General features: G+C 35.1%; 1 protein-coding gene across 1 annotated transcript in view; it reads left to right on the top strand.

Moving 5' to 3' along the window:
* The window catches only part of LOC128205163 (neurofascin-like), a 38,151-nt gene that overhangs the window by 10,856 nt on the left and 8,363 nt on the right, over window positions 1-18,932 (top strand). Inside the window, exons 7-16 of the mRNA XM_052906624.1 lie at window positions 430-552; window positions 1,344-1,452; window positions 4,780-4,958; window positions 7,755-7,898; window positions 10,203-10,331; window positions 13,298-13,489; window positions 14,693-14,851; window positions 15,978-16,145; window positions 16,593-16,829; window positions 17,354-17,488. Coding sequence (XP_052762584.1) covers window positions 430-552; window positions 1,344-1,452; window positions 4,780-4,958; window positions 7,755-7,898; window positions 10,203-10,331; window positions 13,298-13,489; window positions 14,693-14,851; window positions 15,978-16,145; window positions 16,593-16,829; window positions 17,354-17,488 — 1,575 coding nt within the window. The remainder of the gene's footprint in view (window positions 1-429; window positions 553-1,343; window positions 1,453-4,779; window positions 4,959-7,754; window positions 7,899-10,202; window positions 10,332-13,297; window positions 13,490-14,692; window positions 14,852-15,977; window positions 16,146-16,592; window positions 16,830-17,353; window positions 17,489-18,932) is intronic.

Genomic DNA, 18,932 nt, shown 5'->3' with positions numbered 1-18,932 from the left:
ACACAAGGTAAGGGCTCAAACGACACTTAAAGCGATACACAGACACCACAAGCATACAACACTTATGTCAAAAGGTTGACTGGTTAGTGCATTTGTAAGCCGTTTCTCACCAAGGAATACCCGGTCTGATTCCTAGTCTAGGCACATGTAAGTTTGGTATATGGTCATCAAGCTTGACAAGTGGGTTCCCTCCAGGTACTCTGCTTTCCTCCACAACACAAAGACCATACTCTCCAGTATCATTGCGCGAGGCTTTAATATAATGTTGTAATTACTTGTATCACAATTATAGTAGATAATTTCATAAATAAGTTTAAAATAAAGTAAATCCAAATAAAATCTGTTTCAATCCTGTCCATATTACAAAACATAAAAAGATGCAATCAATACAACATAAAACAATCCTCATTTTACAAATGTTGTTTGTAGGGACTCTACATTTCTTGTGGTCGGAGCCTAGTGACAACAATTTGTACCGGTGTGCGGGGAAGAACACTATCAGTGAATCTACAGTCCAGAACACCAAGATTCTCAACTTAGTTGTCAAGACAAGTATGTACAAAGAAATTATATTTTTGGGGGCGATAATCACTGAAACTGCATTTCACTATGCACAGTTACACCTAAATAGTTCAAAAGAATGATAGCCCTTTAAGTGGGGAAACATTGCAAAATATGGCTAAACACTGCGTCAATCAAAAGGTGCGTCCTCAGAAGATGTCAACTAAAAATAACTTTATTTATCTCCTTCGGCCCTGAGCTGTGTTTACAGGGCAATAATAAGTGAAGTTTTTGTCAAGGGTATAAAACGATAGTGTGTTGATATACGTGCAAGATTTAATTTTGATCGGGTCAGCAATGCAAGGGTTAAGGGAAACTATTTTGTAATGTCTAAAGCTATAATTTGGTGGTACATGGGTAAAATTCACCAGGATTGGATCATTATAACAAAAGTTATTGCCCTTTAATTAATGAAAAAGTTTAAAAAAATTGTCGGTCCAGAGCCATTTCTATGTTACTAATGGGCAGAGATTGATGAAACTATTTTAAAGGGTGTATAACTATATAATGGTGGTACATGGGTAAGATTCATCAGGATTGGATCATTATAACAAAAGTTATTGCCCTTTAATTAATGAAAAAGTTTAAAAAAATTGTCGGTCCAGAGCCATTTCTATGTTACTAATGGGCAGAGATTGATGAAACTATTTTAAAGGGTGTATAACTATATAATGGTGGTACATGGGTACTGAGTATTCAATTAAATAATGATCTAATTCTTATTATATTGTGTCGTTTGCTCATTGATAAGAATGATGTGGAATGTTTACATGTTTCTTCAGGTTCTAGCAAAGATAGAGCCCCGGAGTTGAAGTTTAATAAAGATGTTGTTGTAAAGGCTGGCGAGACCGCTCGACTCACTTGTATATTCTCGTACTACTCATCAAGAGGGTAGGTAATGTTGTTGTGTCGGGATGGCGGGTGGGGATTTATTTGAATAACCAACAATTGAATTCCATTCCTTGTTTTAATTGGACTGTAAAATGGTAGCACTGAGGGTAATGATATGAATATTGTTGAATACGAGCCCTGGATAATGAGGCTTCGGTTTCAAAACTTTTATGACGTGATTGGTGACATAGTGTTGGGGCTAAACAAAGAATTTCCGATAAATTCATGAATTGAATTCAGTAATAAATAACACCTGTCCTCTATTTATGTCTCGGTGTACCTGGTTTAAAACTTTTGTTTAGCACTCCATGAAAATGTGTTCAGATTTCATATTTTAACCAGGATTTTTGAAGATTAAGCAGGAGGTTTGCGCTCAATTACTTTAGTTAGCATTGATGAATACTAATAAATTATGGTGTGTAGGTAGCTTATGTGAAGATGCAGCTTGGGGTTGCTTTTGGGTTGTTGGGGTTTGTTTCGTCACGGTCACTGTTAATAAAAATAAAAAAAAATGTTTTTTTGCTGAAACAAACTGTTAGGATTTATGTATAGTGATTCAATTTCTTAAAAATAGAAAAATGGTTTCTACTCAATAGATTGAGATAGGAATAACTTGTAGTGTTAAAACTATGTTATTAGCAAGCTAATGTAAAGACATATATTGCTGGTGCATTTAGGGTAAATGGGGTCAAGTTCATGTTCAAGGTTACTGGTCCGTGTATATACCGTCTTTTCGTTTTTCGTTTTTTACAATTGAAAGTAAAAAAACGAAAAAGGAACATACATATCCTTTTTCGTTTTTCTAATGATTGAAGAGAAAACCAAAATTGATAGTTTTTTCCTTTTCCGTTTTTTGATTATAACCATGGAATACAAAACAAGGAAACTATTTATTTATACCGTTTTCTGTTTTTTCGTTTTACAAAGTGTAAAACGAAAAACAAGCTATCCTGTATATACCGTTTTTCGTTTTTTATGATTAAAAGTAAAACATGAAAAAGGAACATTCAAATCTTTTTTCGTTTTTCTTATGATTGAACAGAAAACTAAAATCGATAGGCTTTTTCTTTTCAATGATTTCAATTTTACTCACGGAAATCAAGACAAGAAATTGATTCATTAATACCGTTTTTTTCGATTTTTGCATCTGGAAATATCCCCCCTTATGTAGTATAGTAGGCGTAAAGATATATGGTGACATTATCAACTACATGGGAAAACAGGAAAAAGCAGCGTCACTCGTTTTTCGTTATATACACGGACCGTTGCTGTTGCTAAAAATGGACAAAATGATTTTATCTCAATACTTTTTGTTAGAATTGCTATATAGTGATGGAACTTTTTGTAAGAATTTCTATATAGTGATGGAACTTGTTGTGTAGGAAGCGTATGTGAAGATATACTTTGGGATTGCTTTTGATTCTTAATTAAAAATTGGTAAGCTTTTCCGAAGTTTTTAGCTCGACTATTCGAAGAATAAGGAGAACTATACTACTCACCCAAGCGTCGGCATCACACCTTGGTTAAGGTTTTGCGTGCAAGCACACATGGGTTAATATCTCAGCAACTACTTGAGGTATTGCATTGAGACTTTATACAATGGTATTCAACCATCCAACCTACTTAATTAAGCAAGTTTGATAACTCTACTTTGCTTTTAATGCCAATAATAGGCCTTTATTATTTGACTTAGAAATTCTGGTTAAGGTTTTGCGTGCAAGCACACATAGGTTAATATCTCAGCAACTACTTGCGGTATTGCATTGAAACTTGATACAATGGTACTCAACCATCCAACCTACTTAATTAACCAAGTTTGATAACTCTAGTTTGCTTTTAATGCCAATAATAGGCCTTTATTATTTGACTTAGAAATTCTGGTTAAGGTTTTGCGTGCAAGCACACATAGGTTAATATCTCAGCAACTGCTTGAGGTATTGCATTGAGACTTGATACAATGGTACTCAACCATCCAACCTACTTAATTTTACCAAGTTAGATAACTCTAGTTTTAATTTAATGCAAATAATTGCCCTTTATTATTCGACTCAGAAATTCTGGTTAAGGTTTTGCAAGTAAGCACACATAGGTTAATATCTCAGCAACTACTGGATGAATTGCATTGAGACTTTATAAAATGGTACTCAACCATCCAATCTACTTAAATAACCAAGTAAGATAACTCTAGTTTGCATTAAATTCAAAATAATGGCCCCTTTTTTATTAAACATAGAAATTCTGGTTTAGGTTTTGCATGTAACCACTTTTAAGTCAATGCTTCAGCAAATACATCATGTATTGCATTGAAACTTTACACACAGGCTCCCAACCATTTAATCTTCTTATTTAATCAAGTAAGATAACTCTATCTTTCATATTATATAATTTTTGCCCCTTTATTATGCGACTTAGAAATTCTGGTTAAGGTCTTGCATGTTAGCACACATAGGATAATATCTCAGCAACTACTTGATGTATTGCATTGAGACTTTATACAATGGTATTCAACCACCCAACCTTATTGAATAATCAAGTTAGATAACTGTGTTTTGCAAATAATGGCCCTTTATTATTACACTTAAAAATTCAGGTTAAAATTTTGCATGTTACCACATTTATGTTAATATCTCCGCACATCATGTATTGTTTTGAAATCTAATCTAACAGTGATCCATGCATGTTTCGCCGAAACTTTTCAATCCTTACACTGAAAAGTGGCAGAATAATCGAGCGCGCTGTCTCTGTGACAGCTCTTGTTTTTGTTGAAGAAAGATAATTGACCATTTGTATAAAAGAATAGATGATAATTGTTACGCCTTACACCATTGAATAAATGGCATTGGGCTTATCCATTCAGAGCTCCATATTGAGATAAACATTATGACATCACAACCCCTTTCAGTTTATTTGATAGGAACACCAGGTGATCTACATACAGAAGACATGGTGGATGTAAAGATTTTTATTTGTATTTATTTAATAATTGATATGTGATGCAATTAAAAAGTTTGCACTGTTTTCCAGATTTTTGATAGTTTCTCGGTTAGGCCTAAAAATACCAAAAAAAAACATTAGGTTTAGGTTACCCGACCCAAGGTACGACATAGGCGCTGACCCTACCATTTTTATTGTCAGTTGGTAGAAAAAAAGAAGAAAAAAAGGCTATTTGTTTTTGAAAAGGATGTAACCGTAACCAAACTTCTTCTTTTTTGGCCTGAGGATGAATATATATATTTTTTAGTCAAATGAAACTTTGATAACATTAGTTTGGGATGTCAAGGTTAAAATAGTTTGGCCTTATATTCAGTAAATGTTTTTTTGCTTCAGAGAGAAGTTGACGATAGAATGGCGTTTCAGCAACGAGAAGGTGGGAGAGGGGCGAACAATAAAGCTTACAAATGTGAAAGTTCCTGACGACAAGCAGACGCAGGAAGGGGAATACTTGTGTGAGGCCCATCTGGGGGAATTGCAGCCTGTACAGGGAAAAGTCAACCTGAAAATCACAGGTACAGTCAAACCTGGTTGAACGGTCACCTGCTTTAAATGGCCACCTGCCTTAACGGGCCACTCCAAATTCCCCCCGTACGTTTTTACTATATAATGAACGTGCATTAAGCGGCCAACTGTCTAACGCGGCCACGGCCACTAATTTTTGTCCCCATGAAGCCATATAAACACTAATTAGCGGCCACTAATCCCTTGTCACTGACACTTCCGCTTATAAATTTTCCAATACACAGCTTTAATTGCGTATAGAAGTTTCGGAAAAGAACGACGGCCTCGGGTATCTCCTTCATCCAATGAAAATGAATATTGCATGACACGATTGCCATGCGTGTTTACTCATCGAGAAAATCATGTTTATTACACGTGTGCGAATGTTTGCATCAGAATTGACACAATTAATAAGATAATTAAATAATTACGAAGTTAATTAATAAATACCGACAAAAGACCGGTTATTATGAATTCACAGTTTGCATTGTCATTCGAAGGCGTGAAATGAGTTACGATTTTTATTCACTTCAATATTATTTTTCAAAGGGCACGGATTTATATTTCTACGAACGGATATTTACAATGCATTGTTCTTGATATTTTTTTAACTTTGATTATGGCTGAAAATAAGATTAATCGAAAGTGTTTGACTCTAAAAGAACATGTCGATTGTATAAAGTTATTAGAAAATGGCTGTAGTGTTTTGTTTATGCCTTGTATCAACATTTATCTAATGTATTTTATTCATAAATTTGAAATAAAGTTATTTTATCTATACAAATGTATTTGTATTCAACCTTCTTTAATTATATTGATACAAATGTTACTGATTGTGGTGTGAGGTGGTGGTTAAGATACATACTCCATCTCTGAATAAAGCTAAAGTGGCGAAATGTTAAACCTGGATTAAGTGGCCACCCGTCTTAAGCAGCCTCTTTGATCATTTCCCAAGGGTGGCCACTTAGTACAGGTTTGACTGTAATAGAAAATATTATATATGATGACCCATCAAGGGCCGGCCACTGCAGCCTGTCATTAAAGTAAGTAATGATTTTTTTTATATTTAAGTCGGCTGTAGATCAAACAGTACACTTTGTGAAGTCAGAGCACGAGCAATTTAAGTGCTTAAATAGGTCAGTCGAAATACATATGATCCCATTTTACTCTTGGCTGGTTAACAACTACTGTGTTTACCGCTGTCTTGGCTGGTTTCAAAATACCATTAGATTGGAAAATAATAATCATCATCTGAGAACCTTTAAATCATTGCTGAAATTTCATTACAGATATGAATGAACCTTTAGGATACTCAAAATTTTTCAAATAAATGTGTCCGAAGGGGGTGTACCGGTGCGCCATGACAGATTGAGGTTTCAAACTTTTAGAAGCCCTGGAATAGAATATATGTGTAGGGCCATCTCAGGGCTTTGCAAGTGGTACATGCGACAGTCAGTCTGAAAATTATAGGTTATAGAAAAGAATACCTGTGTGAAGCTCTCGGGCCATGTAGCTGGTACAGGGGAAAGTCAATCTGAAAATCATAGGTTATAGAAATGGATATATGTGTAGGGCCATCTCGGGCCATGTAGCTGGTACAGGGGACAGTCAATCTGAAAATTATAGGTTATAGAAATGAATATATGTGTGAGGCCGATCTCGTGCCCTGCACCCTGCAGGGAAAAGTTACCTTATAATTTTTTAGCTCTACTGGCCAAAGGCCAGAAGAGCTTATGCGATGGTAATGTGTACGTAGTATGTGCATCCGTGCGTCCATGCGGTCTTGCGTTCGTGCGTCTGTAAACAATTGCTTGTGAACACGATACAGTCTTCAGTTTTGATTGTATCTCGATGAAACTTGTACAGTATCTAGATATCCATTAGAGCTCGGTTCCTTTCAGCCAGATCCGCCCATAAATGCCTAGATTATGGGCCATGAAAGTTTTAAAGAAATGCTTTCTATTTTTAGCCAGGTCTGCATGAGCGAATTCTATTTTTAGCCAAGTTTACATGTACATGTAAATTCAAGTCTAGGGTTAAGGGAGACAATTTGCAAGTCTAGGATTTTGAGAGACACTTTGCTTTTTGCTTCTGCAGTTGATTTTGTGAATTACTCTGCCTTGTTCTTGTTGAAAACCCAAAGGCCATTTTTTAGCTTTAAGTTCTGTACTTCATCTTAACAAAATTGGTTGTGAATGTTTAAGTTATGCACCTGGTGTCATTACTGGCCACACCCAGGGTTCACAGGTTTGGTAAACATAAATCTGGAAAGGTTTGAAAATCTTTTTGTGTGTTTGTGCATCCATCTCAGCACAATTGATTGTGAATGTTTGTTCAAATTGATCAATGTTGTCCTAGGATGCCCTTGACTTTGACCTTTTGACCAACTTTTTTTAACTTTTAAAACTACAGAAATTTTAACTATGAGTACAGTTTTGAAAGCATTTTTTTTTGTCAGATGACTTTTACTTGGCGCATATTAAAAAAGTTCATGCAACTAATCTGCTTACAATACTTTCTGGGCTCAGATGTTGAACGTGCTACGTTTTCAGGTAACCCAAACACAAAACATAAAGTATATGTCTGTTGCCTTTTACCCATACATACATGCTCTGGATTGATATGACCACAAAAGCCATGCCAGTAGAGCATAGGCCCTTTTGGGCCTCTTGTTTTTTAAAGGTGGGAAAAGGGGCTGAATTTCTCCCAAATCATTCGAAAGACTGCCCTGATTGAAAAAAAGGTTTTCAAAGGTAGAGGAATTGATCTTATTTAATCTTAATTGTCTCTCTTCTTTTATATTTCAGCTCCCCCAAAATTTGATGAACTACGTAAGCCCAGCCACACCTCTGCGCCTGTTGACAGCAGCCCCAATTATTACTGCAGCACAACATCTCACAATTCCTATAGCCGACCACCCGTCTGGTTCGTGAACGGGAAGCCATTGATTGGTAAGGGAACAGTTTCATCTCATCTGTTTACTGAAGACTAGTTGTTGTATTTGCTCAACAACACCAATGGGACTGTTTTACTGAAGACTAGTTGTTGTATTTGCTCAACAACACCAATGGGACTGGTTTACTGAAGACTAGTTGTTGTATTTGCTCAACAACACCAATGGGACTGTTTTACTGAAGACTAGTTGTTGTATTTGCTCAACAACACCAATGGGACTGTTTTAAAATGGTATATTCAGGATCTGGCCCTAGTTTCCTGAAATTACTTTAGAAATTAGTCCTTTTTAATAGGATAAGCTCAGCTCACTATTTTTTTTTTTTTTTTGTAATGTGCATTATATTTATTTCTTTAAGAGTTTTTAGATGGTTAATAGAATTATCTATATGATAATCACAAAAAAACACATTTTTCATTTAACAAATCAATTTTAAGTATGTATTTTGGCTAATTGAAGTAAGCTACTTAAGCCTGTTAAGCTTAAGATGTTTCGAGAATTTGGTCCAGATATCATGAATTTTAAAATAGATTTAACATTATTATACTGCAGTGTATCTTTAATACCATATTTTAAAAAGGAATACTTCTGAGCTAAGACAGCTCATAGTAATATTTACTGTACTGTAAATTGTTTGAAATTTGCAAGGGTTTGATTCTCAATGGTAGTAATATAAGTAAAATAATGTCACAACACTGAATTTGGGCTACTTCATAATTGCGGAAAAAGGCATTTTTCCCAATTTCCAGATTTTTTTTTCCCAATATAGAAGTTCTAACTTCACAAAGTAACAATTAAAATGTTAATGAGAAATTTCGTTTGTTTATGCTTGAGGATAACACTAGAGGCATTCTGCATAATTTTCAGCCATTTCCGATAGTTCTTTTCCAATGCCCTTGAGCGGCGTAGAAATTTTCAACATGCAATAGGGCTTCGTTTTTTACATCAGCCTTGAAATTGTATGTGAAATGCTGTCTAGAAATGGTAAATATTATGTGAAATCACTTTAAGAAAAGGCACTGCAATCCCTATCATTGCCTGTTTGTGGGGAAGTGAAAAAACGCAAAGTAAAACTCTTCTCTTTTCATCAAAGTACTTTCCAAAATGATAATCTACTGATTTTATTTGTTTGAAAACGTTGTATTTGTTGAGATAACATGTTAATGTAGATTTTGCTGTGTAAATGATTGTAATATGTAGATGTGTTATAACAAGTCACCCTGAACTTCGAAATATAGAAAAGAGAATGGGCTTTTCAAGCCATTCCCTAAATTTGCGCCAATTTCACCAAATGTTATGGATTTGGGTGGCATTTGGTGAAAAATTTGTAGCACTTAGTGGAATATCAAATTTTCACAAACTGTCACGAAATTTCCACCCAATCAGATGTGGCATTTGGTGAAAATGAACTCATTTTTTTTCATGTGGCATTTTGTGGAAAGGTTTGACTTAATTAATTTTTGATATTGCAGTTGAACTATTTTTAAAAAAATTTGGTTGACATTTTGGTGAAAAAGAAATCTCAAGAGTTCTGCAAGATTGAACTCAGCAGAATTCATCTTTAATTATCATCATAATCATCATGGAATTAGAATAGCATTCAGTAATAATTGTATAACAGCCAATTAACCTAGCTCTGTAGCTGCTGCTGTTACTGCTGATGATGTTGGTGATTTTATTAATTATGATTATGATGTTGGTGGTACTATTGATGGGATAATGATTCCCAATTTGCGGCATTTCATGCGCTAAAATTTCCCAAAATGAACAGTCTAGGCCTCTTCTCAATTTTTGGTGGAAAGGCCCAGTAGACCTTTGCTTGATGTCATGATAAAGAAGGATGCAAACATATATATGAAAAAAATTAAATGAATTTTTATGTTTAATTTGTTTGATTTTTGCATCAATGCCTTCAATCCAGTCATATAAGATAACTCTCAATAGAACTTCTAAAGTGTCAGGAAAACTGCCGAAAATTTCATTTATCTAAAAGTGTTTAGCCACAGAACAGAAATATGAAAAACTGATATCTGTTCTTTTGTAAACAGTCTTATATTGCTGTTTCCCAATTATTTGCACGAAAGTTGGCTTATTCCAAGTTTAAAAAAAAGAAAAAAAGTTGTCAAAACTGTCCATCTGTGAGAATGCAGCTTAAAGATAATCACCATATTCTGTAAAATTACGTTGAAGTAAATAATTAAGATACTTACGCTGGTTATGCTGAAGAAAATAGGAGCTTAAATCTTAGATCTCCATTCCTCCACTAAATATATTAACTCTTGCCTTGTGCATGTTCTTACAGGCTGCCCGCCGTACACATTTGACTGTGGTGTACCTGCGCTGGACGGATTCTCTCAGTGTGTACCTGAGAAACAAGTGTGCGATAGTTCTCCAGACTGTTCAAATGACGCCGATGAACGCAACTGTCCAGGTTGGTTGATAGATTCATGTTGTTTAAGCTCATATGTTTTTTGAAGTGGTAATTCTTATACTCTATGGTGTCACTGGCGGCATCATCATCGTGCAAAAAAACATTTAAAGTCGCACTCTTATTCAAAATCCATACATACACATGTATAACAAACATGAATTTTGAGTGACCTTTAATTACTTACTAACAATTGCATTTATGGAATATATTAATTACTGATAATAAGATTGTAACTCTGTATTAATAGCTGAAAACGCAATAATATTTAATGATTGGTTAGTGCTAAAAGATTTACTGTGATCTACTGTTTGTTTGATTGAGTTTATCAAGATCTGCCCGCGCCCATTGGCTGCATTACGGCTTGACCCTGCCATGACGCCATCACAACTTAAATTGTGTTTAAAATGCCATAAGTGACATGAGATAGAAGTGACAGCAATTCGCAGTCAAATCCAGACATTGGAAGACTTGAAGAAACAGAGTGAGATACAAGAGATCCGGGTGCGATACCCTAGCTCTTTGCGAAGAGACCTCTTGGTTCTTTAACGTGCTTGGTGTAAAGCACCGATACACGGGATACAACTTTCCTGGGTTGAACCAGTACTGAGTACACAACTTTGTACTAGCTTTAAACGTCTTTCGGTATGACGCGCCCCGGGATCGAACCCACGACCTCCCACTCCGACGCCTTAACCGTAACTGTGATCTACTATCATTTCATGGGGTAGAAATACCGTGTTTTCTGCAACATTCTTTCAAATTAAACTCGGTATCCTTTACAAAAACCATTGTTTTCGACATTTATTCATCCTTTTGATATATTAAAACAATTGTATAAATTGTGGTAAATCTTATTTGGTAGTAAGAGTGCATCAGTTCTTTAACCTTGGCCAGGACTCGAGTAACTTTCAAGATATTCAAATGAAAATTGGTACACAAGTTAAGAGAGAATACACACATGATAGCAAGGCCCACTACTCTTGCAGATATTATAATTGAGTTATGCCTCTTTATGCTCAAACAAGATGGTAATCTTTCGTTAATCAAATTTTGTAAATAGGTTTAATAAATTTTGTATTGAAAGACTATTGTGAAATTCCATTATATTATAAATCTTTAATTAATGATTTAGAGTGCTTACTACATAAAATGTTGCTATAAACTGCACATATTTTGAAAGCTTTTTCATTTAAGTCAGTTGTAATGATGCTACTCTCGCTAGTTATATTAAAGATTTATATGATGATTTTATTGCATGAGAGCGGTGTCATTTGTGATATATGATTTGCTTCTTGGAATTTCAAATAATTATTTATCACATGCTTACCCTTGTTTTCCGTGTAATATACCCATTACGAATATTTTTATCTTACACATGTGTAAGATAACCTATCAGACATTTCGATTGGCCAGACTAATCACACGCAACCTAGATATCCCTCCGCATTGTTTGTAAACAAAATGGTTTAAATGCTGTAAGACTTTCGGGAGAGAAATGGTTAACGAATCATAGTGCCAGAAAGCATCTTGTACACAAACTTTCTGATAACAATGTTCCGCCAACCAGATAATGCAGATTACTAGTCACAGAACTATCCAGTCAGTCAACAAATACAGCCAGATTAGTGACAAACACCACAAGAACATTTCCATCTTGACCAACACAAGCAATATGCAATCAATGCCATTTGCTTGCCAGTTTAATCAGCTGTCGGTTACCGAAAACATAAATATGAATTCCGCAGCACAGACATCTCCTTACACATCCCATGGCGGCTAGAACATCATGTTCTCTGGAAACATTCATGGTGGAAATTAACTTTTTCAACAGCAACATCCATGCAGTACAGAGTAAGGCTTCGCCGTTATCATCTGCATGTTGTGAAACGCCATGTACATCAAGAAAACGCTGCAAAATCATCGTAGAAAGCGACAGCGAATAACTTTTAAATCTGTGCACACAGAAAACTTGACAGACCGATGTAGGTCACATAAACCGCGTAAATGCCTGTACTCTGAGTGTGACGTCATCAAATTGTGTACTTATTGGGTTTTTTGGTTAAATTTGTTCGTTATTCATGTTGTTGGATATTTTACTACACACTTTTGTATTTGTGACTTGTTAAGCGCTTTATCAGCTTTTAAAACTTGATAACTGCTAGTTACTTTTGTCATTTTAAATTGGAACTATTTATATGGCGCATCGTTGACATTCTACTCTGAGTACTTTGGCTGTCAAACAATGGGTTCAGAAAGTGGAACTTAATTGGTTATAAAAACTCCGTTTTAAGCATGTGATAAAAAAGATCTGACACGAGTTGTCATTTAATTCAAGAATTTTATTAAACTCGTCCATGAAAGTTGTTAGTAAGCTCCCAGAGGCTCGCTTACTAACAAATTTCATGAACTCGTTTAATAAAATCTTGTATTAAATGACAACTCGTGTCAGATCCTATATATAATAGATATCCCCTGTTTATACAAAGCTTCATTGGTGGAAATTTCTCACCTGGATTTCACCTTTGCGAAATGGTCAAAGTGGCTGCTTAAGACAGACAGGTGGCCACTTAATACAGGTTTGACTGTACATGTAACTTTTCCTGATGCCAGCAGGGGGCCAAATAGGTTGTAACAATGAACCAACATCTATAATGATATAAATACATGGTGTAATAACATGGCAACATCTTTTATGATATATAAAACAATAAAATTGCATATAACTTGTATTTTCCAGCAGAGAAAGCTAGAACCAGTGCCAACATCTATAATGATATGAATACATGTAATTTCTGCAGCTTCCTGGGGAGAGGGCCAGAAACAGTGTAACAACATGGCAACATCTTTTATGATATATAAAACAATATAAATGCATATAACTTTTGCATTTGCCTGCAGAGAAAGCTAGAACCAGTAAAATTATGTTCCAACATCTATAATGATATCAATACATGTAATTTTTGCAGCTTCCTGTGGAGAGGGCCAGAAGGTGTGTAACGGTGCTTGCATTTCCTTCATTGACGATTGCATTCCCGCCCCAGCAAATGTGTGCGAATATCCCAATTTCGAGTGTGCCAATGGGAAAGGTTGTCTGCCGAAAGCACAAAAGTGTGATGGGCCAACACAGTGCCAGGACAAATCAGATGAATTGGGCTGTCGTGAGTATTTATTATGAAATTGTAAAAAGCTCGTATATACCAGTCTTGAGTTGTCATATAATACACAACTTAATTCAAAGAGTTAAGGAAATATGTTAGTAAGTGAGTCTCTGACTTATTTTCCTTGAAGAGTTGAGTTATTTTAGCGAAGCATATGCTGACAGTGTTGTTGTTTTTTAGTCCAAATTTGGCCCAATTCACAATCCCCAAAAGTATACTTCTTTCTAAAAAACTGAACTGAAGTTCACAATCCAAATTAATATCAGTAAAACTGCGATCGCTAGAGGATACCTAGGCCTAAGCTAAAACCTCTCATGATCAGATGTTTTGAGGGACCCGAGTTTCAAATTTATTCCGTTATGAAATGTCTTACAATGTATTTTCAAAGTTTGAAGTCGTCATGCCGATTATTGTCTTAGGCACCGATCATGTTTTGCGTTGTGGAAATCCCTCATACGTTAAAAGGCTTTCGTATAATAATTGTGAAAATGTAAAAATGAAAAAACAAAACAATGAATGAATACAAATGTAACAAGGTTATTTTTATGAAAAACAAACGCATTTTCGAAATTTTTGCCAAATCAAGGATGGCTAATGTGGTAGGGGTTTATTTATATATATTTATTACTCATTTACATTTCTCACAGTTAAATTCTCATCATTACTTTCTCACAATTAGCTTCTCAAATGCTCTTATCAAGTAATAGCAGTCATGTGTAAACAGTAATAGTTGTTTTTTCACACAATATTTAATTTCCTTTCAACTGTCATTGCAATTTTTACAACTTGGAAATATTTTTGCACCTGGCAATTGTTTGTTTTTTGGAACACCCTTTCCGGGGAAAATTTGTGAAATAATGACCTCGAGGTAATCTTAAGATTTTGCGCGTGATTTATGTATTTGGGACTGGCAATGATTTAGTGTTTGATCCATCGTCAGTATATTTTATATGAAAAAGAAGAAAAAATAGTCAGAACTAAGCATCTTCCTCGACTGAATACCAGTTCTTGAACAACTGTCTGTTTAAACCGCAGTTTTACTGGATTTTTTTTTTAATTAAGCAAGTCAACATAACTGGTACCGATATCTTTAAATGCAGTCTTAATCTCATAAAATTCTGAAAATCCAGCATTTTATTGTCACTGATATTTACCACTGAAGTTTGAGCAGAACATTAATTCATATTTGACATATTTAAACAGCTGGCCGGCAGAATACCAAACATGATAGGATCATTGTCAATAGCGACCGCTCCGTGCTGACTATACCCAACGTACAGAAGGAAGATGTGATGTGCTTCCAGTGCCTGGTCAGTAACAACTACGGTACAGTGCCAGGAGATGGATGTCTTACAGTCATTGGTGAGTGCTGGATTGTGGATTAGGGTTGTTGTCAGTAACAACTACGGTACAGTGCCAGGAGATGGATGTCTAACAGTCATTGGTGAGTGCTGGATTGTGGATTAGGGTTGTTGTCAGTAACAACTACGGTACAGTGCCAGGAGATGGATGTCTTACAGTCATTTGTGAGTGCTGGATTGTGGATTAGGGTTGTTGTCAGTAGCAACTACGGTACAGTGCCAGGAGATGGATGTCTAACAGTCATTTGTGAGTGCTGGATTGTGGATTAGGGTTGTTGTCAGTAACAACTACGGTACAGTGCCAGGAGATGGATGTCTAACAGTCATTTGTGAGTGCTGGATTGTGGATTAGGGTTGTTGTCAGTAGCAACTATGGTATACTGCTATTTCTTCTCATAAATGATCCAGATAAAAACTCTAGTACAACACAAGCAACAGCAAGCAAGACAGCATAGTTGGCTTGTGCATCGTCATAATTACAAAAAGAAATTTGATAATTTTGAGTCTTTTTATCCATTTGTCTGATAAAAAAATGATTTTCAAAAGTGAAGTTAAAGTCATAGCTGAATGTGTTGGTGCCATGCAACACTACAACCGTGTCAAAACTCAATAATTGTTCAAAATATTCAAATTGAACTTGGTACACGTGTTCCAAGAGACAATACCCGCTTGTATACTAAGGCCCATATCACTTGCATTATTTATTGTTGAATGATGCTTCTTAATCATCTATAAATAGACAAAGTTGTTGTGTGTTCCATGGTGCTCTTGGTTAAATATTTTCGTGAATTTAATGAACATAATAAAATAAGTTACTATGATTTATTCCCGCTTTAGAAAGGATTTAGATCACATTGTTGCCGAATGAAATATTCCGCACAAATTTTAATAACATGCTAAGCTTTATAAAGATTGGCTCTTGTTCAAATAAATATTTTTTTTGAATTTGTTGAACACTGGGAAAGAGGTATTATAATTTATTCCCTATTTGGAAAAGATTACTCTGTTGCCAATAAAACATTCCACACAATTTCTAATACCATGATGAATGTGCAGGGTGATGCTATTGCATACAGTCAATTATATTATCTTAAAAGTATGAAGTGTTTAACCATGTTATTCTTCAGAGAAGATCAGGATAACAACCCCGCCCAATGAAACATACAGCACAAAACCGGACAGTGTGGTTAGTGTGTACGTTGATGCTATCACTGACAGTGCGTGGATTAACCAGCTGGGTTATACATGGTTCTGGTACAAACCTGTCACATTCCCGAATGGCTCCAAGGGCATTGGTGAGATATGACTTCTTTTCTTATCTCATATTACTAGCATGTCTGTTTATTTAAAAAAAAAAAACAATGCCCAAGTACCAAACCTTGCCGTTGATACAGTATTGTCATCATCTGTGGCATTGTGATAGGCAAGGACCCACCTCGCTGTTACTCAAATACTGTTAATAATTATCACATGAAATAGGATTTCATATGTTTACAGCTTAAGCACAGTTATGCAATTATTGAACAGATTCCTGACTTATTGCTGAAGGTGAAGCAATGCATGTACAACATTTTTTTTTTAATTCTAGGCAGTAATCATTATTATGGCTCAAACATTCTTTATCACTCAGTCTGTCCACATTTCTTTTTGTTTTCTAAAAAGTGGTCATTAAGACTTCATAAAGATTTTCACAGTAACATTATGCACTTCTATGAACAGTTAACATTTTCTCCCAAATGCAGAGCAACAAATGCTTCCCCCACCTGGCCTAGAGAAATATTTCACAGTCTCCAGCAGCAAGAAGAATATGACGATGACCGTGCCAGACGTTACCCAGCCGGTCGATCCTAAGAATACGGCTATGTACGATTTGTACAATCTGCTGACGGAATACCGTATGTTTATGGTGAATGTCAGCCATAAATATGACTCTGTGGCTGTAAAGTTTACGGTTGTAGGGGAGACCTTGAAAGAACCAGGTTCGTTGTACAAATTTTGCAATATTCAGTGCCATTCATAAGATCTTTACATTATGGTAGTTCCATTTGAAACAAATGCTAAAGCTGGTCTGCTTATAAGTAATGTTTTCAGCATAAAGATAATTTTTATCCAGGTTTTCAACATATTTTGTAACAGTTAGCAGTCTTGTTTTACATGTAATGCTTAGAGGAGTGAATGAGGAAATCATTCACATACTGGGTACCTGGCACATAGGCCAAGTACAAAGTATACTACACTTTTCCAAATTTTGGATGTCCTTGGCCCTTTGTACAGTTTTGTAAAAACGTATTAATTATTAAAATTGGCTTTATTTGTATCCTAAAAAAAGCTGGAATATAATAATGGGGACACTGATTGTGTTTATCATCCTTTGCAAATGCTGTATCTTAATATATTGCAGTTTAAGAGCCGTGCTTGAGAAGGCTGGTTTCGTACCGCGGTTTATTGCCCTCTTTCTGGAGGTTCTGATTCTGTTTATCATCCTAACCTTAATATATTGCAGTTGAAGAGCCCGCAGTTGAAAAAGCTGCTTTCAACTGGTGGATCATTATACTCATTGTGGGGATTCTGATATTGTTCATCATCCTGGGGCTCATCATCTGCTACTGTTACAGAAATAGGGGAGGCACCTACTTGTGTAAGAATCTGTTGTTTAGTTTATTCCAATTTGAACACATACTTATTTGTTCTTGCTCATTTGTGATGTTGACCTTTAAGATCGTGGTCAAGTATGTTCGCATGTTCAGTTACAAACTCTTCCATCAAAGATTTTAATGACATGGTGTAAGCTGGAATATTTAAGCACTGAGAATTTTTTTTTGGTGTCCAACCAAAATATCACTGAATTCCTTTGCAAATGCAAACTGGACGTGTACAATTATCTTAGTTTTTAATGGCTACTTGCCCCATATTATTTTGATATTATCTAATAAGGAATGGAAAGGAAATCTAAAAAAGTAGACCAAAATTAATAATGCAAACTTGCAAATTGGCCTTGAATGATTGCAACATATATATTATTTCACAACCGCTCTCAGTTGAAATAAAGAACATAACTACAAACTACATTTTTTTATATATAATGTATTTATGGTTATTTATAGACCATATTGGTAATACCACTTACATCATTAAACTGGATTTTAACTTAAATACAGTGATATACGGACCAAATAACTTTATATTAACCAAGAAGGCTCACATTTAGGAAAGGTTTAATGTAATGTATGATAAAATAAGATGCGTTTTATTCGCTAACCAAAAGATATGGAAAGAATACTAAGAAAAACACCAGAAAAAACATTGAATAAATGAATAGAAGGACTTTCTATATATATCAGGATTATGAGAAAACCCCTGTGAGTATGATATATAATATAGTTTGCTTCTTTCATGGCTGTCTCGACCATCGAGAGATTGTCTATTTATAGGTCATATAATATTCAACATTATCAGCACTGCATTGAATAAATGACCAGCTCATTTGTACATCGAATATCTTAATTTGTTGGCGAAGCTTTTATAGCCATAGGTACGTTCTAGGTTGTACATCGATGCTATATAACATGAACAAAAATAAAAAAAATACTTCAATGTACAATTCATGCCAGTATTTTTGACTAAGGGAAAAATTAAGTTTTTTGTTTTAAATTACCATAGTTATACAAGATGTAGTTTTCCTGGCACCTGTGTAGAATGGCAGACATATAGGGTCTACTATGCCCGACCTTGTAGTCTATGGTGACATATTTTCATTTTCACTCAATAACTTTTGAACAACTTAGTTTAGAGTCTTCAAACTTAGTGTGTGTATTGGTCATAGTCAGTAGATGACCCCTAAATATTTTGGGGGCAGTAGGTCAATATCATGGTGAATTTTCTTATAACAAATATGGGCCCTCCCTACAAATGACAGATCAAATTTGTTTGTTTTTTTGTTATCAACAATGAGTTTAAGGTATTGTCCAGTCTTCCAGAAATTGTAAAAATTTTGCACGTTGAAAGTTTTAGCCAGTCCGAGAAAAAATTTGCCTGTCCGAACAAACATTGTCATTAAAAAGTTTACAAAAAGAATAAAAAAT

The sequence above is a fragment of the Mya arenaria genome, chromosome 10 (assembly GCF_026914265.1).
Source record: "Mya arenaria isolate MELC-2E11 chromosome 10, ASM2691426v1".
Lineage (NCBI taxonomy): Eukaryota > Metazoa > Mollusca > Bivalvia > Myida > Myidae > Mya > Mya arenaria.
This window is presented reverse-complemented; position numbering and strand designations above follow the sequence as displayed.